The sequence below is a fragment of the Lagopus leucura genome, unplaced genomic scaffold, assembly GCF_019238085.1.
Source record: "Lagopus leucura isolate 7727_CA_CO unplaced genomic scaffold, USGS_WTPT01 Super-Scaffold_73, whole genome shotgun sequence".
NCBI lineage: Eukaryota > Metazoa > Chordata > Aves > Galliformes > Phasianidae > Lagopus > Lagopus leucura.
The window spans coordinates 46,001,298-46,028,569 of NW_024962252.1; the positions used below are offsets into that span (position 1 = coordinate 46,001,298).

The 27,272-nt window shown below is 36.0% G+C and overlaps 1 protein-coding gene across 1 annotated transcript; it reads right to left on the reverse strand.

The window, feature by feature from the left end:
- Nucleotides 1-570: 570 nt before the first annotated feature.
- On the reverse strand, nucleotides 571-12,025 carry TMEM244 (transmembrane protein 244). The gene is made up of 6 exons (XM_042875400.1): nucleotides 11,993-12,025; nucleotides 6,552-6,637; nucleotides 5,892-5,965; nucleotides 3,433-3,558; nucleotides 1,821-1,865; nucleotides 571-665 (listed from the first exon to the last, which is right to left on the reverse strand). Exons 1-6 carry the CDS (start codon nucleotides 12,023-12,025, stop codon nucleotides 571-573), a joined length of 459 nt encoding a protein of 152 aa, XP_042731334.1.
- Between the last annotated feature and the right edge of the window lie 15,247 nt (nucleotides 12,026-27,272).

Genomic DNA, 27,272 nt, shown 5'->3' on the forward strand with positions numbered 1-27,272 from the left:
CCAAATATTAGTGGTTGTAAGCCTGATTTCTTCTGTCTTGGTCATCTTCTAGGTGAGAGCTTTAAGATGGAAAGAAATACAGAGCAGTGTGCTATTCAAGGAAGTCAAGGGTTTGCCGGTAGATGTAGCCTCAAACTTACAATGATTTATGCTAGCTGGGGTGATGCTAAACTTCTGCAGCACTTATGAGAGGCCAGACAGCAGCCTGAAGTAGAATCAACAGTCTAAAAACTACAACAGATAACAATTGTTTTGAAGACATTAAATACAAATTCATTTCTCCCTGTGGGATTTTGCAAGAGTGTTACATCACTGCTCTTACAGTCTTGTTTGTTTTTTAAAAAAGCTACAGTGTATCTTATTATTTGCTGAATGGAATACGTACATACAAAAGCTGAGTGATTACAAACACCAGCTAAAAGTGATAACATTGACTTTGCAAACAAATGTAAGAGATAAGAGGTGAACTATTAACCTTACGATTAGACAGTTTCTAGCTTCATTTTAATTGTGTTGTGTAAGAAATCCTAGAAATTATATTAAAATAAATTCAGGATCTAATTTTCCTTTTCAAAAATCATCTAGAACAGGGTAAATGAAGTTGTCTTTAAATAAACAATATGCCAAAATCTGTCCTCCACAAATCATTGAAATTACTCCAGATCCTGAAAGAAAATACAAAGCTGTTTAGTATTAATTTGTATAGTGGAATGCAAACATTGTAATAAAACATGAGGCAACCCTTCTTTTTGACTTTTTTTTTTTAAACTCCCTGCTCACTTAAACACTTTGCCCAAGACTTTAATCACCAAAAAGAGATCAGTTCCAGCAATTTATGATACAAAACCAGCAGCAGTACAGGGAATTTATTCGCCTGTCTCTGTCTGTTAGGAATTACTACAGCTGTTGATCCTTGTTATCCATCATAAAAGAAAGAACAGATGTCAGTACTTTCTCCCTTAGTTATTTTTCATGATAATATATACGAGCTTACGACTATTCTTCAAATTTTGAAAAATAATTAAACATTTCAAAATACAGGTTTGCCATTCTCTGTTGGAAATATGATGACTGAGAATCTATCTCTTCTATCATAGATACCTGCTCTTAGAATCACAGAATCAGAGAATCACAAGATCAGAATCATAGAATCATCGAATGACCTGGGTTGGAAGGGACCTCAAGGATCATGAATCTCCAACCCCCCTGCCACAGGCAGGGCCACCAACCTCCACATTTAGTACTACACCAGGCTGCCCAAGGCCCCATCCAATCTGGCCTTGAACACCTCCAGGGATGGTGCATCCACAGCGTCTCTGGGCAGCCTGTTCCAGCACCTCACCACTCTGTCTTTGAAGAACTTCTCCTTGATATCCAACTTAAATCTTCCCTCTCTCAATTTAAAACCATTTCCCCTTGTCCTACCACTATCACATTGTTCATAAAAATGATTTTTGAACTGTATTTCATTACACTGATTGTAAAGACTACCAAGGAATGCTAACTTGGAAAACTGTCTGTTTGACACCTGAATTAGATGAGATAGGTAATTTGATTAGGACTTAGCATGACTCATTTCAGCAACATGAACATATCTGCTATTTGTTAGGAAGATTACCATAAGCTAAATACATTCTGGTCTTAAAATAGTTGTTAGCCCAGTGTTACTTGTCTGTGTTCTTACAAAAAATGTAAATGAAAAACATGCGTATTTTCCTTAAATACTTTCAATTCCCAAATTATTGAGAAAATAATAGAAAAAAACACATAAATGCTATTTTTCTAGATTCTAGCAACTTAATATCTGAAGATTATTATACCTAATGCCAGCCACCAGTGTAACATCAGAGGAAATTCAGACATAACTGGAAGGAGAAGAAAAAGAGAAATGTACATTTGTAAATAATAAAGATAAGGGTATGCAAACCTTATACTATTAAACAGAATGCTCACTTAGTTAGCTTTTCTAAATTATACACATTATATTTATTCAAATTGCAAACTGCTATCAAGATCCTCACCATTCAGATACTTGATCATAGCGTTATGCTTAGTGGGTGAGCAATCCCTTGGGGGTCAAATCTTAAAAAGTACGAGTGTGTGCTAAGCTGAGGCTTTTCATTGTAAAATCTCTGAAAAGGGAATTCATTTATTATTACATATCTGTATGAGGTTTGGCGTAACAGAAGCACTGCTCACCTGGTAGGAAGTCGATACACTGCTGCAATCCGAATAATTTCAGCTGCCTGACAATTTCAATTTGATGGCTGATAACAGCATGTGAAAGACAGAGCTGTACCCTGCAAGTGATCCCTATTACCTGATATGCTCTGCCATGTGTCTTAATCTACCTCTGCCTCACGTGAGCGGCCACACATCCCCATCGCATGACCAATAGGAACCAGTGCAGCCCTATTAGGGCTAGCAGGGCTGTGGAGCAGTGAAGATAACTGGAAGGCACACTGCATTCTCCACAGTGTGAGTTCAGCAGCACAGCCTGGGTTGCCCATCTGAAAATGTCAAGAGCAGCTCTGTGTTGTTTGGAGATCAAAGTGTGCTATGCGATATAATGATAGAAGATAGTCTACTGCATGAGCTATACAGAAAGCATATTTTGTTGTAGTTTTTGTAAATTTCCTGATTTAAATACAAAAAAAATTAATAATATTCATGAGGAATAACAGCAGCTTAAATCCCATGAAATCAAATTTAGTAAATGAGAAATTATGCTTAATTTTTTACATTCAAGTCCCTATTAGTTTCTGGAATATCTTGATGTGGGTACTAGGGAATCTCTGTTTAAAGTGCTAAAGAATAAATGGATGATGCCCTGGAAAATGGAAGATCAATTATTTTGTAGTAGAGAGGGAATTCTAACTAATCAGTGATGCTTTTTTCCTAATCCTAATTCTAGAATAAAAGCATTAAGCTCATCTACATAGAAGAAAAAATGTCCATGTGGACTCTGCCATCCAGGTGTTATGCCTTCGTTCCTTCCAGAAAAGGAGAAGAGTTTCAGAGAAAACAAACAAATGACATATAACGCCTCAGTGGTAAAATACATTATTTTCTTCGATGAGGTTTTTGTTCAAATATTTTAACTTAGTATGCTGAAGTAAACTCCATTTTTACTCTGAACTAATGTGGAAATGTTAATGAGTCAGAAGTGGACAGCTACAGATTTCTTGTTTTACAGAACACAACTCCAGAAGTTGTCTCTAGGATGAGTATTGCACATAACAGCAACAAAGACAGAATTGAGGTATAGAGGTAAAAATTTAAATACATGCATAAGTCAAATGGATGGAAAGCAGAAGTGTGTGTATTCAACTCCAAGGAAGAATGAAAACCCATAACATAGTGAGTGAGCCGTGGTCACTTGGCCCTTTTATAATTGATACTATACATATATTTAGCAGTAAGCATACTTACCAATGGAAGTTATGATGATATGAATAACAGTAACTGTTACAGCATAATCCCAAACCCATTCTTCCACCACCAGAGCAAACAGCAGACCACAAATGAAGAAAGTTATTTCCAGTGAGATTACAAGAACTGAAAATGAAAATAGAATATTTACTCCAAGCATAGTTTTGAAAGTCTTTTACTCTTACGCCAAGGTAATAGCAATAGGAAGTTAAAATGTCTGAGACAATATTATGCAAATTATGTTTGATTAGGTCAAATATTACTCTAGTGCTTTGATTATGAGGTTGATTTTAATTTTACCACAGACACTGCATGGGTTCCATGCTGATTTATCCATAGGCTTACAAACGTTCTTTCTTTTTTTAAAAAAATGTAGGGATGAGCAGGAGGAGGACCAGTGCTTTAAGTATTGCCTTGAGAAGAAATAGTGTGGAAATGTCAGTGAGAGACAATCCATCCAGGGTCTTTGCACGTGGCACTAAATAGACTTGGTTGATACAGACATAGGTCAACTCTTTCTCTTCCAAAGCAGAGCAGTCTGGTTAAGGTTTTACATCCAGTAGGAAACTTCATAGCTTTCTTCCTGTTCTCTGCTTCACATCACGTATGTGTAGCAGTGCAACTTAAAGACAGATAAGGGGAAATAGAGCAGAAAGCCACCCCTATGAGCTGAATGCAGGCCATCCCTATTGATCTCATGGTTCCACATCACACTGGGCTAGCAGGAGCTGACTGGGAAATGCCTGCTGGTCCTCCAGTAGTACCCTAGGTGTAATAAGCAATAACAGCACACTAGTAACTCATACAATTTTCAATCTGAGGTATTTTTCTTCTTCTTTTTAAAGCACCTAGACATACTGAAATAATATTGTAACAGACTTTTTTTTTACCATTGCAGTAATGTAATACCTCAGAGAATATTATTATTTTTTCACTGTATTTAATTTATACATCTGGCAGCATTTTGTGACTCAGTTTTATTCCATTCTTTAGACAGTCAATTATCTCCTACTGTAATCTGGATCTTTCACCCAGCAGTTAGAAGAAATGTAAGAACACAAAAGAAAAAAATAAACAACTGTAAAACCACACGTGGTTAGAAAAACAGAAAATACACTTAAAAAAAAAAGTAATATTTGACAATGCATTTTATTTCCTATTAAAGTTAATTTTAATAGTATCTACTATTTTTACAATAGTTATTTTTTTCAAATAATTTTATAACTTCAAAAGTATGCTCAATGTAGGCAGTTGTGCTGTAAGTTTTCCATTAATCTGGGCCAACAACTATAGCTCTGATCTGAGCTGAGACTTATATTTTTATTTCCAGGCTATCTTTTAAAGACATCATTCTACTTTTAGCAGGTATGAGTGGGACTCTTGTACAAACTAATTCATTCAGAGTGCTCAGCTGTGTTTCTGTGCCCATAGCCTTTAAAGAGACCTGGCTAGGTTTTGCTGCTCCATGCTATTGCATTAGTTGGATGGAAGGCGAGACTGAATTCTAACCAGTTGTGTGACATAGTGGCTGTCTTTGGCACCTTATAAACATCCTGCATCAAACTGTCTGATATAAATTTGGAGCAAAAAAGTCATGTTGAGATACAGTAATTACATCAGGGCCCTGAAAAGTAGTTCTAATGGAATATGATTAAATTTTCTTTTCCATTGCTGCAAATGGAATGTTCTTCTTTTTTCATCTGAAACCCACATTGACACTATACAAATATTCATGCATTTTTATCATTCTTTTTAACATGATCGACTGAGCAATTTTCTTTTGAGCAGTTCTGATTAGCAGTTCTAATTATAGCAGATGTGGTTTTCCTTTGCAAAATAGAATGTAAGTCTGGTAAAATTTCATGTATGCATGTAATTTTTGAAATGAAATGATAGTTTAGGAATGTGAATATGTTTTGAAGGCTTCAGACAAAGCTGCAGGAATTTGTGTTAGAATGTAAAAAGGTCTGACTGGGAGCTGAATTACAATAAAACTCTGAAATTTTAATGTCCACTATATTCAGGCATTACCAAAGCAAAAGTTCCATGAGTTGGATACGACCTATTCTTCAGCTTCTGAGTACATTACACTTTATAAGAAATATGTTGTAATGTGGAAGTTAAATTTAATAAATATTTGGAGGATTTTTTTCAGAAAAGAGGTCATCATTATCTCATGAAAATGCAGCATCCTGATACAGTAGTACATTGTCTTCAAATGATCAAAATCAGAACACCTCAAGGAAATGCTTAGAAATCATCTGATTAATTAATAGCAATATATAAATGAAAAGTGAAGCAAAGATGAATAAAGATTTAAATGCAGTGTAGTTAAAATACTGGAAATATTACCATTGCTAAAAAAGCTCTAAAATACTGTCCATAAGGAATACAAATTTACATCCAGATATGATGTAATTTCTTGACTGAGAGAAAACATAAAAACAAACTTAACTTACCTAAATAGTGTGGGTTGAGCCATGATGGATTTGTCTTAAAATCAAAAGGTGCCAAACCATCCAACATTTTAACCCTGTGGAAATAGAATAAATACATTTAACCATAACTTTAATTTTCAATAAAAAATTAAAGACTACATGATGAATTACTGGTCCTTTTAAGATAAGATTTCAAATGGAATATTCTGGATTTTACAGGCTTTCTGCATTTCATTCATGTTTTGATCTTGCCCTCGCACACAGTTTCTGTGATCTCCACTTCTATTTAAGATATGTCTGGCGCTATACATGTTAATCAGTAGTTTCCTAAGGGAAGATGATTTCTCTTTCATATCCACTATAACATCATTCCTTTTTAATTTTTTATGTAATTGGTCTCTTATGTTCATTAACTTACAGGATGCAAGTGCAAGTACATTACAGCCAGCATTTTATATTGCTTTTGAGTATCCATTTACTGATATATGAAGGCAGTGGTCACAACAACTTAATGAAGGCTTGGTTACAACAGTTTAGCTTATTTGGAAAACATATTCATGGAATAGCTGAGACTGAATGCCTTCAATCTGAATGCCTCTTGTCCATAGTCACTGCTCTACCTGCTATATCCTGTATATCCAGCTGTAGCACGTGGTCATAGGAAAGGCAAGGATGTCTTACTTGAATATGGCAAAGCAAACAGAAAGGACCACATAGTACACAGTGTAGAAAACTGCCATGCATATCAACAGGTTCACCAGCACAACCTGTGAAAGAGAAAAAGACAATCTAATGGTGTGTTTACACTGTGTATTTAATCATCAAAAATAAATCCAGATTTCTGTCAAGCATAATATTTCAGAAAATATAATATTTACCCAGAAGTTTTTGCTGTTGCTGATTACAAAAACATTGTTAAAAGCTTTTTAGTACATTTCGGCTCCTGATGTTATAATGCATGGTTCTTTGTTTTAATGATATATCTACTACTTAGCTACTGGATTTATATGCATTCAGTGAATGAGAAGTGTACTTACTGACAGTTACTACACTGGTGACCCCTTTAAGATCATTCAGATATATAACTAGTTTAATATTTTTAATTTAAAAGAAATGCTACCATGGTAATTATGTTGAAACTATATAGAAATAAAATGTAGAAAATTGCATGGAGTAACTAGTAAGTTTTCCAGCCTCTGGAAGATATGTCACCCCAGTATTTATTTCCAAAGCTATGGATGTAGGCAACTTAAGTGACTAATAAGAGATATCTGTTAAAAACATCTTAGAGATCAATTGCTTGTTTGTTTAAATAAATAAATTAAAACCCCAAATTAATAACAAACTAACTAAGAGCAACAATAACAACAACAACAACAAAAAAAAGCATATGAGTTTCAGAAAGTAACTGCTATTTTATGAACCAGCACTAGGTCTTTAAGAGAAGAGAAACACTTAAGTCTTCACTTCTCGTCTGAAGTTTCAGAAGTAACACAACCAGAGAAAAAACTGAACCTTAACCTGATCCTTTTCATAAAATGCCTTCAGATCTTTTCTTTTCAAGTGAAGCATTATTTATGACTTTGCTCAGCTAAGTTGGCTTCCTGAATTATCCAGACTCTAGGACTTATATTAATTCGTACAGATATAGGGTAAAATTACGTTTTAAACATTAATATACTTCAGTAAAAAAAAAAGATTCCTGCTAATGCAGAACGCTGTCATTTTTGTTTATCTGGGATGATACTACAACATTCTAGCATTTTAATTGGACCACCAGGACTGGGGATTGCTGTGCATCACATTTGATTAACTGCTCTGGCAATATTGTGTGCTTACCTGAGAATGTGAAACTGAAGATGTTTACTACAGTTGGAGTGGTAAATAAAATCAGTTATTTTGTATAAACTCCAGTTTGTCTTGCATTTTCTCAGTTTAGCTGGGGCTTTATCGTGTCGTATTTCTCTATCTTCTAACTAACTGAAGCACTGGAACAAGTTGTCCAGAGAGCTGGTGGATGCGCCATCTCTGGAGACATTCAAGGGTCTTCCTCTCCCATGTGTGTTCCACCTTTCCCCTATTACAGCTTTTTTTCCCCACTTTTTATCTGAATATTCTTAAGCTTACATTTCACTTCACATACTTTTCTTTCCTTCACGCTGCTAGTGTTTGAAGTATGCCCTATTTCATTCTAGATTTTTAATGACCTTTTATGTCCTGACTTTATCTGGGCAGTCTTATGAATTTCAAAGATATTATGAAAACCTGATACCTTGTGCCACAATGGTAGTCTCTTAGTAATTATTCCACAATTTCATATTCCTGAGGTCCAGCAAAACGTAATATGTAGCAATATGTCCTCTTTCACTGTACACTGGTGTTGGTTTTTTTTTTTCAGACATAGATGACAGTTATTTAATTTCTCTTTGTATTTATCTTGTTCTTCAATGAAAGACTGAACATAAAAACTATTAACAGCTACATCCTCACAGAAAAAAATATACAGATGGCCTATAATAAGGGCATCATGATCATTCTCATGCCTTACTTACCTATTCTGGTGCCCTTACTTACCAATAATTATTTAGCAGAAGCTAAATTCATTTCAGCTTTTAGTATATCTTCTTCACTTATCTTCAAAGTAAAAGCTGAGTGGCAGAAAATGCACTCTGGAGAATGCATTAGAGTGGTTTGTATAACATTTACTCAAGGTGTACCTTGTGTGTGATGACTCATTCTACCTTAAAGCATTCAAACTTTCACTTTCAAGAAAACATCCATATCTCTCTTGCTGTAAATTCCATGAAAGGAAGGGAGAGGAAGTCTAAGCATGGAGAGAAGTGCCTCTCCTATAAAGACAGGTTGAAGGAATTGGGCTTGTTCAGCCTGGAAAAGAGAAGTCTGCAGGGAGACCTCATTATGTCTTCACAATATTTAAAGGGAGTTTATAAACACAAGGGAAAACAACTTTTTGAATGGGTAGATTGTGATGGGTCAAGAGGGAATGGTTTTAAACTAAAAGAGAAGAGATTTAAATTAGATGTCAGGGAGAAATTCTTTACTGAGAGAGTGGTGAGGTGCTAGAACAGGTTGCCCAGAGTGGTTGTGCCCCATCCCTGGAAGTGTTTAAGGCCAGTCTGGATGTGGCTGTGGGCAATCTGATCTAGTACTTGATCTAGTGACGGGCAATCCTGCCTGTGATGGGGAAGCTGGAACTTGATGATGCTGAGGTCCCTTCCAACGCAAGCCATTCTATGATTTAGCTATACTTTACCCTGTCTAATTATATTTACTTTCATAGAATCACAGAATCACAGGGTTTTGAAGGGTCCTCAAGAGATCTTCGAGTCCAACCCCACTGCTAAAGAAGGTACCCTACAATAGATTGCACAGGTAGGCATCCAGACAGGTAGTAGTAGAAGTATAAGGACATGGGAAGTACAAGTATGCAGCACTGAAGGATCCAGCGACACACGCTTTGAAATCTATTGAGTCAAAGATTGTATCTGTGTCATCTTAATTGGGTCTTCTTCCATTATTTTTTCCAGCTGTCTTTCATTGTCTAGAATACCTCACACACACACACACACACACACACACACACAAAAAAAAAAAAAAAAAAAAAAAAAAAAAGAAAAAAAGTACCATAATTTAATTCTGGGTGTTTCAGAGAGAAGCTTAAACAAACTGAACAGTAATTTGAATAACTAGTTTGTGAAATATCCTCTAGTTCTTACGCCATCCAAAAGAGTGAATGTTTTGTTCCTTCCTTATGTTTTCCTCTGTTATTCCTAATTGTTTCTAACTCTGCATGATCCTATGTGTCAGACACCTAAGATGAAATCTTCTTACCTAAGTCCCTCTAGGAATGAAATCAGTACCTTATCAATGATTGCTATTTTTTAAATCTTATTTTTTTAAATAAAACACAGTTCTGAGTGAAGATTTCAATTTAAAACAAACAAACAAACCCTCCCCCCCCTCACCCCTCCACAAAAAAAAAAAAAAAAAAAACCCATAAGCCAGTTCTGAAATGTAATTTTCATTTCTATTTAATTTGTTGTGTGTAGGTAAAAGCTGCTGAAAAATCAGTCCTTATTCAAGGAGGCAGTGTCTCTGAAAAGAGCTACTGATGAACATTAGCTCAAGCTAATTCAGTTTTGGGAGCTTGCCTTACCATTGTGTGACACAAAACAAGCCCTTAAGCCTTCATGTTTTAAGGTGGGAGAATATGAAGATAACTGAAGAAGTATTACTTCATAGCATAGGATTAGGGAACACAAAGCAGCATCCAATTTAGCATCAGCAATTTTTTAAGTATGTTAAGAAATGAAGAAGGTGCAGAGAAGAGCCATATAAGAGATCTGATGGCTAGAAATGCTTTTTTCATTAGGACTACAACTCTAAAGAGGTCAATCTGTTTAGCTCTGAGGGCTGATTTGATTATGATGGATAAGTACCTTCGTAGGCAGAAAATACCAGGTACTTAGGGGCTCTTTAATCTATCAGAAAAGCCATATGAAGTAAACAGCTGCAAGTTATAGCTAGACAAATGGCAAAAATACATGAAAGACATTTTTAACTGTAAAGGCAATTAGTTAATGGAACAAACTGCCTTTGGAAATAATGGATTATTTAAAGAAAAACCAGGTGCCTTTCTGGACGAAGCGTCACTTGAACATCCCCAGTGTTTACTTCTGGCCACATGATAAATAATATACTTGTAGAACCATCTGATACTGATGGCAGTGTGGACCATTTTGCAAATGGTTTATATTATTTTTATTGCTAGATATGGAAAGTGAAAGTACATCACTGTATCTATGTCCCAAAACTACAGGAACAGTAGGCAAGAAACCCACTATACCTGTACAAACTAGTATTTGTCAATACGTAAATATCCAGGAGAGTTTCTACTTTTCTACTGCTATTATTTCACTAAAGTAAAATAAAAATGGAGAATGATTAATGTCTTGTCAGCTCATTTTCTCTGAGGGGAAATTACAGCTTTCCCATGTCCTGTATCTTTACTATTATTCCAAATGGCAATTGGCTAAATAACTTATGTGATGTTTTCTTCTTCTTGATGTACTCCATGGTCACTGAAGTGTTCACTGACTACAGTGTTACCTGCAAGTAACACGCTGCCCCTTCTGCCCTGAAAGTATCTCATTGGCAAACATTGGTAAACTTTGGCAGATGAATCCATGGCACATTTTGGGTGAGAATCATTTTCATTTTATTTCTCTGAGCAGATGCACGTTTCCTGGAATTCTCCTTTATCTGCCTTCTGTTAGCCTTATCTGCTCCAGATGCAGATTTGTACTGTAATAAAAGTGGTAAGACAGGACTGAAGTGAAAATAACAAGGCTGAAGAAAGACTGTGAGCTGATGGCCTATTGACCTCTAATTACAGTAGGTAAATTCCTGGCCTCTCTTGAAGTCAGTGACAAACTTGTTTTGGCTTCAAAGGCCTTGGATTTTTCTCTCTGTATCCAGAATATTAGTCCCTGTCTAAGTGACACAGTGAAGTATTAGAGTGCTTTGTCCAGTCAAGGAAGCTAAAGAAAGACACGCAGCTCAGTGCTAAGAATATGATCTGAAGTGAATAACATGAAAACTGAAACCCTTTGAAAAAATTCCAGTTGTATCACATTCCATTTTTTAAACCTTTCCACAGAAAATTATAAATTTTTTGAATATCAAAATATATTTTATTTTCAAACTTATTTTTTTTCCCTTTCTAACCCCTCAAATATTTCAAAGAGAGAAATACATTTATTGAGAAATGAGAAAGTCATTTATTACATGCCAAAGGCATTGAAAGAATTTCAGAAATACAGCAGTGTCATTAAACTTGGGATAAAATTCCAAGATTATATTTCATACATGCATCACTCCATATATTTTAAAATCCTTCTAATAAAATATACTTTTCAGTACTTATTACCAGTCCTATTGGATAAGATCTCCTTTGCAGTTTACTTCTTAGAAAAGAACATTAAGACCTACTCTGTAAGAATGAAAGCAACTGCTTTTTCAAGATCTGCAGTAGCTGACTAACTCTAAATACTACTATTACTCTAAGTACTACAGCACTATACACACTCAATTCCCTTTACCTTGGTTTCAGCAGTTTTGACCTTGAGAGCCATGGACACATGATGAGTGAAAGGAAGTGTTGTAGCTATACTTCTTATGCCAATATCAACAGAAAGAAGCAGCTGGTTTTCACCCCAAAAAACATTCTTATAGGTAAGTACAGGACAGAGTGAGGTAAGTTGATCGGATTAAACTGAACTGAGACAGAAGCCATCTGTGAGATAACTCTAAGCTGCTGAAGACCAAACAGAAAATCCTAGTCACTGATTTAATGCTCATACCATTTGTATCCACAACTGGCAAAAACCTATCTATAACACAAATTCACCATTTAGAGACAAAATCATGAATAGTATTTTCTCACTTCTGTTTGATTTTTTCAGCCCTCATTTGATCACAGGTCATTAAGATTGCCACACTTCCATACTTCCAATTAGTTTTATGATTTTTAACATTAATTATGCTGATCGTAGGTGTGGAAGAGTACATTCTCCACCTTGTTCCTTGTAATGTTTCTCTTCTGACTATCATTTTGTTACATTACATGTAGTTCACATTAAATTAGGTATAATTAGGTTAAGAAATGATAGACTTACATTATGACTCTTCTCCTTTTCTTATTTCTTCAGGAGAGTGAAATTTACCATGCTTTAGAGAAGCTTCACCTTCAACTGAGCAATTCCTTAATGGATTTGGATTTGACTTTTTGCAGATGCATTACAATTCATTATGCTGTGCTGGAAAAAAAAAAAATTAGATCATATAAAGGAATGATTCTGAAAACTTAATGAACTTTTTTTTTTTTTTTCCTATCACTTACATAATCTGTGCAGATTTCATAATTGTTAGTGTCTTTCTAATTGAGTAAAATTAATGCCATCTAGTTTAAGATATGGTCTGTGCAAAGCACACAAAAACTTTCGCTTATTTGATTTGTACCAGATTGCGAATACTCTACAGAATGTACAAATAGTATTGTGTGAAATTCTTTTCCTTGTCCCAAATGTGAATATGAAGACCTGTGCTTCAGCATAGTACAGTGATGTCAAAAGAATAGAATCAAACAACAATAAAAAACTAAATTAATTTGCATAAATGGTTGCAATGGTGACCACACAAATGGTAGATTAACAAAAAAGTATTGGTTTTAGTAATTAAGAAATGATTGAAAATAAACAAAAGGTTTCATACAAGGAGCATCACATCTATTCCAAGGAAACAGGGCCTAAAATTTGCACAAATCCTTGCAGTAGCTCTTAGTAGCAAGATAACTGAAAAAAGTAATGGATTCCACTGGTCTAAGATCATTATTAAATGCAATCATTCATTTACTCGCTCAGTCAGTCTAACCAAAATCTGAGGATAGAACCAAAGTCACTGAATTCCCTGGGTAGATAATGGAAGCTATAGGCATGGATTTTCTAAGGAGACTAAGAGGTTCCTCTCATTGCTGTTGCAACGTCGAACACTTCAAGAGAGGACTGTATTTCTGTTGCAGACTTGCTTCCAGCCTGGAAACAGCTGGACTGTTGTAACAGTAACAAACAGCAGCAAGTCAAAATTGGGAGTGGCAGAATTGTGCGGGATCCAAAATGCTGACTAAAAGACTTAGTAGCAAATTGGAAAGACATTGTATTGCTGCTAGCAAAATGTCCGGAGAGTGGAATAGCCTCTTCTTTTTTTTTTTTTTTTTTTTTTTTTTTTACTAGGTCAACTACAGGAAATATAACAATTCCTATTCAGCACAGGAGGCAGAAGAAAATACATGTTAAACTATTTTGGTTGCAACCAGCCATGTCTTTTAAATACCATTTTCCAAAGCAATGAACTGCAGATTGTTAGTAGAAGGGTGAGGAAAAATAGTGCTACGTTACCTTTTAGCCCCTAGTTTTTGTGTTGTTTTGATTTACAGAAACATCCAGGAAACAGTTGCTTCAGTAGCATATCTATGCCTTACCTCACACTTTTGGGAACAGGCAATAAGCAGTGTTATTTGGAATGTGTTTGTACCCATGTACTTTATTCCTATTGAGGAAGATTTAACAAATAGTGATGAAAACATAACTGCAGACAGTTACAGAACAGAGAATAAGTTCAGACATGAAAGTGAAATTGAAGATACATCTGTAGGCCATTATCTCTTTAAAGTGATGTATAATGACACGATACCTACTTCCTATCTGTTACCTGGGGCAAAAGAAAAAGTCATTTTGTAATAATAAAGAGAAAAATTGTAAAATCTTAGTGCTTCGTCTGCTTTTAAGCTTATTATTTACATTTTAAATAGAATGCTCTGATTTAAGCCCACAGTTTGTAATGTTCTCTAATGGCACTGCAAAAATAACAAACAACATTTGAGGAGGTGTAACATATGGGAATATAACAAAAATATCTATCATAGAAATTAACAGGTGATTTGTGTTGCTGATATGCTGACTGTGGACCCTACAGCACACTATGCCTTCTGATACAAAGTCAGACCCAGGACCATATTTTTTAGCTAACTCCAAAAAATACAGGGCCTTAGAATCAGGAAAATGACTGAAATCTGAAGGATAGTGATTCATTATCCTGGAATATTTAAGGATTTAAGGAAAATACAAAGATCAACCAAGTGGATGATATCTACACTATATGTAGAGAAAGTCTTAATTCTCTGAAGGGTGATGACACCAAAACATGTGTACTCTGTCTCCATCTGCTGATGGGAGGAACAATACTTAAATTGAGTGCAATAAAGAAGAGCTCAGAGAAGAAGAAAAAATAAAGAAGAAAAAAGCGTGGCCACTATTTTTAAAAACATTACACTAAGAATATGAAAAGAAAATTTGATAGAAATGCACATTTTAAAGCAAACATAATTTATTGACTTACACTGTGCTACGACTAGCAAATATAACCTTGTTGTATCCTATGAAAGACCACGCATATGTTGGTGTTGATCAGATGCGCATTACACAGCCTTACTGTGACAGTTTGGCTCCTATATGGAAGGAGAGAGAATTCTGCGAGGCCTGGAGTCTATCTCCTTCCTTTCCTTGTTTAACTGTCCTGCAGAATGGATAAATTTTGAGAGACTGGAAATTAAAGAATTCAGTGGAAGCAGGAATGCACTTTGGATGATGCAGCCTGTTATTAGTTCCAAGTTTTGTCAGATTGCTTTTAACGATATCCCAGCTTCTGAAAATATCATGTAAATGAGCTTTCAGCTCCTGAAAAATTGTCCCCTTGAACTTCATGTGACAGCTTGTGAACTCTAAAACATTCATAGTATTAAACTAAAAAACTGATGTAACCTTTTTGATGTTCAAACTGCAAATGAATTGGATTCTCTAGGAGATAATTAACCCTGATGAGCTACTTGTATCTACAGAGATGGCTTAATTAACAATAAAAACAGCGAATAACATTTTTCTGTTTCATTAACTGACATTGATGGTGTTGTGAACAAGTTCAATACAGAGCTTGAAAGTGCTGGCAAAGGAATCAATTTAATAGGCTTTATTTATTCAAACTATACATTGGTTTTATTGTTTGTGAACAGTGCGGGATTGACAGAACTGGAAATGAAATCTTCTGTTTACCTAGGGCTCTCACACAATAGTAGCAAAGTAAACTTTCTACTCTGCCCCTACTATATGTTTAAGAAACAAGTTTAATTGCCTGTATTTTAAAAATCAATATTTCTCCCAAGCAGCTTAATGTGCTTATTACCACAGTCCCAAATTTTGGAGGTATTCTTGCATTTCTAGTTCAGTGGGAAAATTTGATGAGTACAGTGAAGATCTGAAAAATCTTTTCAGGACTTAAGACCGTGGAGAAAGGGGGAGAGGGATGTGAAATTGCTTCTGCTGTTGGTAGAGGAATGTATGTCATGCTGGATCAGGCAGTCTCAGGTGAGGATCACTTGCATACCTGTGCTCACTCTGGTTGCTGGCACCATGGCCATTGGGACCCTGAGCCACAGTCTGACTCCTGCTGCTTGCACAACAGACCCTGTGTAGACATGTGCATGTGGAGCACAGTTCCTTACCCAGGAGAAAATAAGAAAGGAGTTCAAGGAGATGGGATGCATCATGCTGATTTGGAACAGACCTTGACCAGAAAAGCATGCTGACTGGCAAAGTATCTCTTTTTACCCCTTATCCCTCTACATTCTCCCATTTGTTCCTACTTGAATCAACATAAACCCCTCTTTTTCCAACTTTGGTACCTCCCTTTAGCATCCTGCTATAAATCTTGTACTATGCTCAAACGATTATTCTCTGCATCCCATAATGTGTCCCACATCCTGAGTAGCAACATTTTTCTTCTAAAAGGCTGTCTGGGGGCTGCTCCAGCTGGACAGTGGTGGGCTTCACACCTAGACAGTGGGACTGGGGCTCTCCTGAGGTGAGGTCTTTGTTCCTACGGAAGAGTGGTTTGGGCCTATAGCTGCCATTGTATCCCTATATTCTCTGGGCTTCTGGAGATGAGCCATGTCTCTCCTGTGAGGGCCTGGAGGCAAGTGGGAGTATCAAGGGATTATATTGGTCTGGGAAGGAACCCACAGTAGGCTTCTTTGGGCTCCCCCTCCCACATTGTCTCTCATCAACATGCAGATGGGTCATTGGCACATAGTCTAACAATTAACAAACTCATTTTGCCAGCATTTGGAAAAGCCAAAACAGGACTTAATAGGTGATTTTAGAATGTTTGAACATTTTATGGGTCTCTATTTGATAACTGAGTGTGCTAGCTGGCATAGACACCTCTCCAGCCACCATTTGATTTTACATGCAATCTCATTTCTGTGCCCAAGAACATTCCTAGCCATGCTCTAATTCACAGGAGTAGATGTAACTGTGAGTCTACAAGAAAGGACCTAACAGACTAATTTTTGTTCACAGCAGGTGGTTGCTTACCCAGCACAGCAATGTATTGCACTATTTAACCATCTTCTGGCACTCTGAGGAGAGATACCAAAACCAACTTGATTGAGTGTGCAAACTGAACACTTTCTTCATTTGCAGAAGTATATTTTCTGATTGCAGTATGTTGCATAAACCACTGGCAAGGTAGGAGATAGAAATTTGCACTGCCAGTTCAGCAAGTGTGTTGAAACGCATCTGAGGGATAGCTGGGGAAGATCTACTTGGCACGGTTCTCACAGGTTTTACTCACAGGTTTTCCTTTGCTCTCCTAAGAGGTAATTTAAATAAACTTACCTCTGTTATTTCTCTCTATGCTTTTAAGATTACGTAGTAAATCATTCTGCATGTGTTCTGTCCTGTTCATGTAGTATGATTTTGCTGTTTATTGGTATATGAGGAAAGTGATAGTTTTAAAAACAATAAGCCTCTAATCTAAGGATGTCTCTATACAGGAGTCAGGATAAAGTGTATCTTTTCTTATTAAATTGAAAAGTGACACAAATTAATGATGTAATTTGCAAGCTTTAGTTTGAACTTGTTCAATATGAGAAAATACAGAAATTCTAAAAGTAAACTGATGTAGAATAAGCCATGTCCTGGATGGATTTCCATCTACAACACTTTCTCATCTGTATTTATCTTTCTACATTCATGATGTAGAAAATTTATCTACATTCAACATACACTGCTTTTACTTAGAAAATAAAAATGCGTACTGTTGAAACAACCTTGTTACTCACATTCTTGCTCTCAGCAGGTTTTGAAATTATTGTGAAAATGGTGCTGAGGCATTGTTGATGTTCAGATCTGTCATTTCTAGAAAATAAAGGTTCCTATATTGATGAGTAAAAAGATATTTCTCCAGCTTCTCACTCTGACAGCAATTCACAGTCTTACAGTCAAGCACCCTAACACAACAGACTGTTCTGCTCTCAGTTACACCTGTTGAACTCCATTATCTTCTGTTCTGCCCTAATTACATATATACAAACTCATTCACTTGACCTTGCTGACCCTGCCATTAGAACTTTAATTAACTCCTGTGACCATGATTCATGGCCCATAACAAAATGCAAGTCATTTTATCCTGGCTACATTGGCAACTGGGGCTACATGTGTATTCTTAATGAATCAAGCATTTGTCTGTGATCACTGAATAGGAGGTTGAATACAAATGCCTTCGGTAACACAGTGAAACAACTATGTATATTTATATTTTTGACTGCTGCAGTGTAAGCAGACATACCATTCAGCTCAAAAACCTGATAAATTCTCTCATCTGTACAATTTTTACTCAATTTTACTGCTCGTCTGACTTTAGATCCAGCTGATATTTGTCAGAAAACAAGGAAACATATTAACAACATCTCCAAAATATATTTCAACAGACCTTCAGAACAGCTCCAGTTTAATAGAATTCATTATTAAATGGTTTTCTACCAGATAATAGATAATGACATCCAATAAGAATTTCAGCAGGCTTAAAGTTCTTTAAATCCAATTTTTCATGTCCCATTTCTCAAGTTTTCAGTGTTTTGGGGACCGCCCACTCACTCAGAATACAGTAAAACTGGAGGACCTGTGCTCCTCTCTGACCTTTTGTCACCTTTTATTTCCCATTGCTCACTACTGTTAATTGCTCTTTGGCGTAGCTTCCAAACTGCTGATGTCAGCTGGCTCTCAGGTATTTCATCCATAGCTGTGGAGTTGATTTCCAGTAGAATTTAGATATGCAGGGCAACACATATAACTGTATTACTTAGGAAAACCGTATTCTGACAGTGGTTTTAATAGTTTTTAAACTTATGACATTTATGGAATCACTTGAGCACAAGCCTTTCCACTTGGAATTTCAAGAAATGGGACATTCATCTGTAGAATAAGATAACACCATTCTTCCATGTCAGGTACATTTCCTGGCATGATGCATATGGTAATGATAGTAATGGAATGACTAGTATAGTAAAAAATATTGTTCAAATGTTTCAAGCAGATGAATGTCCAGTTATTCTCATGAATAGCCAAATTAGTACTAAAAGCAGGGAAAACAAACTCACCCAAGTGCATAAGTGCTACCATCCACTACCAAAAATGCATCTTTTTTGCATTTCCTGAGCAGATTCTAGTAGCTGCTTCAGGTTAGGATGTATGGAATGTGGCTGCTAGTGGTGGTTATTCTTTCTATTAATAACTCATAACCTTAATACAAACAGTCTGACTTGGCTGTGTCTTTGCTTTTCCCACATGAGCAGCTGCTGTTCCAGTCACTGAAACTACTCAGGCCTGAGTCTGGCTACATAAAATTTTTCAATAATGGTAGTACATTTCTTTTACTCCCAGAAAGATGGACAGGAAGGGGAGATGTGTGAATTAAAAGGTGTCTGACTATTTTCTTTCATCATCTTTCACACAAAGTGCTACAGTTAATACACATCCAACCACATCCAACACTTCCATGCAGGAAGTATTAGTGCAATTTTTAATGTTCTTGCATTAGATAGCCAGTTTGAGTTGGGAAATTGTTCCTGTCTGAGTGTACAGTGCTGGGTAAATATATACAGTTGCTCCTTTAAGCCTTAAAATAATTTCCATGTGATAATATATGCTTTCATATACCTCAGCCGATTTAACACACCCGGGCATTTAAAATAACGTGAACTGTTTTAAATTACGGTGTTCAAAATATTTGCCACTAGATGGCAAACTGATTGTATGCAGGCTTCCACACAAAAGGAACATATCTGCTGTTTGCTGGGTGACCAGGTGATCGTATTGCACTGAATTTATTCTTCCACAATTCCCTTGAACCAGAAAAATTATACCAGAGAAAGAGATGGCTCTTTAACCTCAGGTACTGAAAGCACCAACAGTAAGTAAGGATCACATTTGCTTCTGTTTGCTTGTTGATATCAAGTATGTTATTCTATATCTTTTTACTTCACATCACACAGCCAAAATGCAAAAGTTCAGGCCCACCATTCAATTTTAGATACCACATATGTTCTATGGTACTTAAGAGGTAATGAGTGGCATGTCCTGACAGAAACAAAGGAGATCTGTCAATCAAAATACCCATTTATGTGTGTCCAGCTGTATAGGACACACGTAAATGCTCACATTTTACAAGGCCCAGTCTTTCAAGTGCCACAAATCTCTGATGCAGAGTTTTACTTCCATCAGTTCACACAGAGCCTCAGCTAGAGTCTGGCTTCTTATTATGTCATTCTTCCCTTTTTCCTCAAAATATTGCAATTATTAATGGCATTTCTGCATAACAGCTGCATATTTCCATTCATAAGTGCTATTTGCAGTCACTTATGAAACCACAATAGCCTACTGAAGACCTTGCTTTTATCAGTTTCACACCACTTTGTTGTTGCTATCAATATACAAGAAAGTATTTTATTATACTAGAAAAAATTGGCAGAGGCCTTATGTCTGGTGTACTTCTCTACTGTGCATCGAACTCATAGCACCAGCCAGAAACAGACATCCCTTTCAAAATCAGGAGTTAGATAAAAACAGTCTTGCTTGCCATATTTTACTTCCTTGCATTAGGAGAGGTATATAAATATTACATCTCCACTCTGCCTTTAACTGATGTTGGTATCCATCTTTGATTAGTTTCTATCAGGAATTTGAGTTTTCCCGTGAGTTATAGCCCACATTTTTCTCTGAATTGGTGTGTTTGAGATTAAACCATTCTTGAAGGCAAAGAATCTGCAGTTCTACTGTCATTTACTTATGGAAATAGGCTGGCAATTCTGACTTGAGATTTATTTTTAATGCTAGTTTAACATACTGGTGCAACATTATTAAAAATAAAATTGGGGTTCAATGCTGATTTCATTTATATTGATGTTGCAAATTAATGGTATTTAATAATACGCACAGGACTGAGGACACATGCCAAAATGTTAAGAAAGATTAATTCTAAAAAGATTTGATTTAACACATTTTCTAAGAAAAAAAAAGGTAAAATGAATAGGTGTGCAGCTCCCTGTTTTTTCTAAATCTGCATCTGCTTAACTGTAGTGTTTATCTCCATTCTTCAAGGACCTCAGAAATATTGTAGACAATGTCCTCAATATGCTTGTTATAGTACATCTGTGTGGGAAAAAAATCATTGCAACTGGATCCCATGCATGGGACCTTTTGTTATTCAACAGCAAAGGTCTGCAGAGTGTTTTTATTTTTTTGCCTCATGACCAATTAGCAACGTATAATATTCTAGAAGTACCAGAGTTCAACCACATCTGGATGTGGCACCTCACACAAAATGAATTTGTGCTTAATGGCTGTATGGAAGATCTTTGATTTTAGATCTTTACTGTATCCCTCATGTATTCAGATTTTCAGTCATTACTGTGTTTGGAAGTAGAAAGGAATTTTCTTCACGTTGCATTTACAAAGTACTTTTTCTCCCTCTGTAGTGTGAAGTGTGGTTTGTCTTCTGAGACCACAACACTCATGGAGCCTCCTGCTCTTGCTGTGACCTGGGGAACAGGTGTCATCATATGTGTCCTGTTTTCTGGCTGCAGCTAAAGACCTCTTTCTATTTTGGGCATTTAGCCTCACTCATTTATCTTAATAGCTTAATTTTAAATGTAATACAGTAATAGATTTGACTAAAATCTAACAGTTTGTATTACTTAGTTGGTAAGATTACAGTATCTAACAACTCCTTCTGACTGTACACTGTGAAAATGAAGATTATACTATTAAAACTTGCAAGTTGACTGTATCAGAGTGTCAAATACAGCGTTCTCAGATTTTTTGGCCAAAATGTTGGACCACTGAGCTGAATATATTATGACTTTTCCTTTGAAACTTTAGACTTTCTATAGACATCTCTCACTTGTAGAAGGTAACAGAAACGAGGTACGCAACATTCGCTCTTATTGTTTCAAGGGGATCTTTCAAATAAAATTATGTGAATGCTTTAAAAATATTTAGCATTTCAGATTATAGTATCTCATGAACTTTTCAGTGCAAGACATTGTCTCACTCAAAGGAAAATTGCTGAGTGAAAGCACCTGCAATATTTTGGACAGGTAGTTCAAATGCCATCATACTCACGCAGCCTAGAAGGCTGATGCCATTTTTCTGTAATGGATTGTTTATTTTTTTCTATGAGTAAGGAGTTGGTTTTTCTTGTGTTTTGTTTTGCTTTGTTTGAGAAAGTGTGCATACCTCCTCATTTCCATTCAAAATAGTAAGAACACTCCTAATTTTTAAGTGACTGTTTAACAGGGGGAAATCTTGTCCTTGTATCAAAAGTTGTGTTAAGAAAAACCAACAAGAGTATCAGGTGTTTGTTTGTTCCTCCCACAGACTTTATTTCTGAAATCTGGGAGACCATGACGTTCCTGTGCACATCAGAGGTCCTCAGGTAAACAGGAGAATAATATTTCCTCTACCACACATTTATTTGGATGTTTGGTTTGTGGAGAGGTAGTATTAGACCTGCAAATACAAGGTGTCAAACTATGTGTCAAAATTACCAGTCAAATGAAAAATATTAGTACATATGCAGTTTAAGTGTTAAGCCTTAAATACTTGGAGAAAAACAGCATTTAAACGTTGGTCTGTTGTCTCCAATTTAGTTTTTTTAACTACATCATGAGCTGCAGACATCACTCCAGGATGAGGAGTGTTCTCCAAATTTCATTTCAGCTGAACCAATTATGGTTGCATTTTTCTTTGTGTAATCCTTTGCTTTCAGTCTTGTGGTCTGTGAAGTTGCATATGAAGGAGTTCAGCTTTTAGGCACTCAGATGAGTAAATACCCAACTCACTAAAAGATATTAAGCACTCTTATGAGCTTCATCCTCCCACACTACTACAGAAAATCTTCCTTTTCTACCCCAGGTTTCTGGCTCTGTATCTTCCTACATTAGCTGTCATTTAATAAATTCTGCTTGGGTATGAAAGAATCACAGTCTGGATTTCCTGAGTTCGAAGATGAAATGAATGCAACACTTCAAGCTATTGTTCCACTGAAATTAATTTGTCTACACGATATTTTACTGAAACTCCAAACTGTTCTCTGGTATCCATCCAAAAGTGGAGGTTCTATTTTAGTTACAAAGCTTAACTATGTAGGTTTTTCTTCAGTAAATGCGAGCTACAATGGTTTTCTCATTCCAGAATTAATGTTGTTTTTTGTTTTTTGTTTTTTGTTTTTTTGTTTTTTTCTTTATGTATTTAATTCAAGAACCTAGTTGACCCTTTGTGTGGGATGAATCACAGCCTCACCAAAAAAAGTGCCAAAAGCCCTGTAGGACTGAACTAAATATTCAAGTTGAAACAAACAAATCAGTGTCATTTTGCATAACCAAGAGAGTTGTTTTTTGAGGTATTCAGCTTTAAATGAATTGTGGAATAACCAAATTAAATTATGTTTCTTCACTTGGAGGCACATCTGGACTCAGGGAATCTTTGGAGGTGAAAAGATCTGTCTGTTGGGAAAGAGAGAGCTTGAAGTCAAAACTAGTTTCTAATACTCAGTGTCCAAGTACAGGCACCAAGGACCCGACTTTTGAAGTCATCGTGTGTGAAACATAGTTCCAGAGGAATTCATATGCAGCCAACACTAATTAAAAATAGATCTCAGATCTCTGGGTAGCTCTCTGGAAATATGCAATTGGTGACCATCCAAAACAGTTATATTAAAATTATTTGTTTAGAGTTATATGAGAACTCTGTCAGAGACAGATAGAATCTAATTTCAGCATCTCCATTCAGGTAGCTTTCCTTCTGGCAATCCACTGCTTAATATCTTTCACACCTTCTGACTGCTAAAGTTGATGAAGCAGGAGTTTGATAATCTCTTTCAATTTATAACCTCGTGGAAACCCAGAGGAGATTTCAGTGAATGGGGTTCACTGAGTAAAGCTGGGTTTCTGTAGAAGAGGCAGTGTATCATCATGCCATGGTAGTGCATCATCACGCTTGTGCCCGAGGGTTCAATTTAAGGTTTCAAAAGCATTATCAGCATTGGCATTTTCCATGTGCTAACTGCTTGCATTTAACCTTGCATTGCACCTTTAAAATGGTATTTTGGTGTTCTGCCTGACTCTCATTCCAGCCTTCTTTATATCTTTTGCAATCCTGTCTTCTTATGTAACCAAATAATTCAGCTTCTACTAACCAGCTCTCAAACCTCTGTTTAGCCCTCCTTGTTTTAGTTGCTGTTCCTTTTCAACCCTATTCCTGAAATCTTCATCAAAACATACTTCTTTGTCCTGGTCTCTTTGCTCAGCTAATCTCAGTTCTCTTCACGTACATTGGCTGTTTGTCACACTCTGTGCCTGTCTCCACTTCCTGCACATACGTATGTGTTCGTGGCTCCACTCTCAGCTCATCATACTCTTTCCATTTCTTTCTCCCTGTATATATATACTCACCAACTTCTAAATTCTGTTTTTGTCCACACTGCATTCAAATTAATCTCTCTGCACTATGTCAACAGAAGGGTCCCTAAGGGGCACAGGAAAAACATTTTGTGGTGCTTAGCTCTAATCGTAAGAAGAATTATGTTTGTGCAGCTCTGAGCGTGTCCACAGTAGACAGACTCTTCAGTTTGCAGATAAATCTCCAGGAAGACTTTTCTGAACATTTACAAAATGGAATTTTTCAAACATGGATAAATTTTTAGAGGAGCAACAGAAACATTTAGCCAACACAAAGCCTCTCAATGCATCTCAAATTTAATATTTTTTACTACAAAATGTGCAAAATTAAAAGTGAAAAATTAAAAGAAGTAAAACAACATTTTCACATGGATAGCATTACACTTTTTCTGGCTTTGTACTCATGCAGTCTTATAGTATTTTATCTGTAAATTAAGAAATAAACAAAAAAATCATCAGACTGAGGGAAAGCATCTTGCAAGAAAATTTTCACTCCAAAAGACATTTGGCTAAGTTATAAGTAATTAAAAAAGGAAGGTCATGAAGTGAGAAGTATTGGGGACATCTTCATTGAAGATTGTTCTGTCAGATCCAATCATAACATATACAGCTACAAACACTAAGTATTGTCTCCCGTGGAATAACTTCCAAGGTGCCAATCCTTGAAGCAACGTCAAGATTTGTGTTTATTAAGATGAACAATGTTCAAACAAAATGTATGCAAAAATATATTCTTTCAACTACATATTACCATTCCGATTGAATTACTTAAGCCTAAAGGCCACCTTTCCAGCCTTTTTCAAAATTATAATGTGTTTATACCACATAGGAAAATTGCACTATATATTTTTATACACATAATAGTTATATGCATAATAATTATAAGGTTATACTCTTATCTGCTTTAATTTTGAATATTCCTCACTCACCCAGCTCCAGGCTCCCCAGTAGGTTGTCAATTCCAGCAAGTCAAATATGAGGGGAATTTTCATTTCATCTTCTATGTGTAGTAATGAAAAGTTACCATATTGAAAAAATGATATATTCCCTCACCTTGAAGATGGGAATTGCCACTTTTTAAGCTATTTGGCAAGACTCAGTTTGTCTTTTATTTAACTCAACGTACCCGAACAATATAATTCAAAATTTCAAAGTAACTAATGATTCCAATGTAGTGGATATCATTGTATGACATCCCATATGGAGCAGAGGAGATCTTCCATTCTGCCAGAAAGCAATTATTTTTGTCAAGTAGTTTATCAGAAACTATTTTCATGTTTGTGCCTCTGCTTGCTGGAAATAATTACTCAGTAGGTGAACTGCAGTACAAAAGCCAGGTTCACAAGTCAAAAAATGAAATCTTTGAATGAATTCCTTCTTTTTCCATCTCCAGCAAGCTATCTGTGGCCCACAGAGGCTTCTCTATGTGGATGACAGAGAAATCTTAATTTTGCTGTCTAAGTCAAGAGGAACAGTAATGTTCAACAGTTCAGTAATGTTGGGACTGGAGCTCAGCGGTGGGTGACCAAGGACAGGAGCTGCTGCTGGAGCTCAGAAAATCTGCCAGCTGTGCATTCCAGGCCCAGATGAGCCTCAGCTGCTCATACATGCTGCACAGTTGTGCAAAGTCACGGCAAGTTCACTTCCCTGGGCTGGCATATTACTGGATCGTGCTGGATGTGCTTTTAGGTATGACAAGCAAATGAGCATTTGAGATGAAATAAAGCCCAAGAAGATGGGAAGAGATAGGTAAGGAAATTAATTTTTTGTTACATGATCTGCAATCTAATGTCCCTCCTGTTACATAGCCATCTTTAAGTGAAATAGTTATCAAAAATTGTAAACATTTTGGTTTACAATAAAAATTCATGAAGGTTTAAGCATCTCAAGCAGTTTAAGCATCTCTCTCATGGAATTTGAAAATTATGCTTAAAAACAAATTTCCAATGTTTTCCAATTCTTCCCAATAACTGTCAGTAAATTTTAAATTAACTCATTTTCTATCAATAGAATTCTTATCTTCTTTACAATTCAGTTTTGTAATATATCCTTTGAGGAAATTGTAAATCCAGACTTTGTAAAATCACTGCAAGGCTTCCCCAGAGAAGGCTATACTCTGCAGTTTGGTACAATATTACTGTAGCTTTTTTGAGTCGTATTAGTTAGGTACCTTACTTTTGGTCACATATATCAGTCTTTCCTGATGGAATATTGCCAAGCATATGTTAAATTATAATGAAAATTTTTACTTTTTCATAACATTGACAATTTTAGAGCCATTTTCACAGTCTGAATTTGCAGTGCATAAACACAAGATCAACTGAATCCATGAGGTTTTGGCTCTAGAAATAAATTACTTATGGATGTGGGCAAAAAGTTGCCAAATAATCTAAAAGATTTTTGAACCCAGTTCCCACTGGGAATTAATGCCCTATTGATTTCCACAGGCTTTCAGTTGACAATTCACTGAACTTGTTTAGAAGTACATTTTAACTTCTAATTTTTTTTTTCCCCCTTATTTCAGATGCATATAGAATGACCACACTGTTGCAATCTCACAATGATATAGAGCAAATAAAACAATTACACTGCGAGACTGCTGCTCTCTTGTCTGTGGTGTGACTCTTGTTTCAAAATATCTAGATGTCATCTGACACACTAAGCACATGAAACACAGCCGTCATTTGCTCGATACATGGACTGTACGTGCTACCTGGAGATATCATTGATTAATACATGGATTTGATCTACTGCATATTCTACGAATCTTCATCAACTGCAAATTTGTACTGAAGATTTCTTTTTTAATTCATTCCGTATTGGAACAGAAGCAAGAAAAAAAAATATTGTGATGGTTCTTCAATAACCAATGCAGGAAAGGAAAGGAAAGGAAAGGAAAGGAAAGGAAAGGAAAGGAAAGGAAAGGAAAGGAAAGGAAAGGAAAGGAAAGGAAAGGAAAGGAAAGGAAAGGA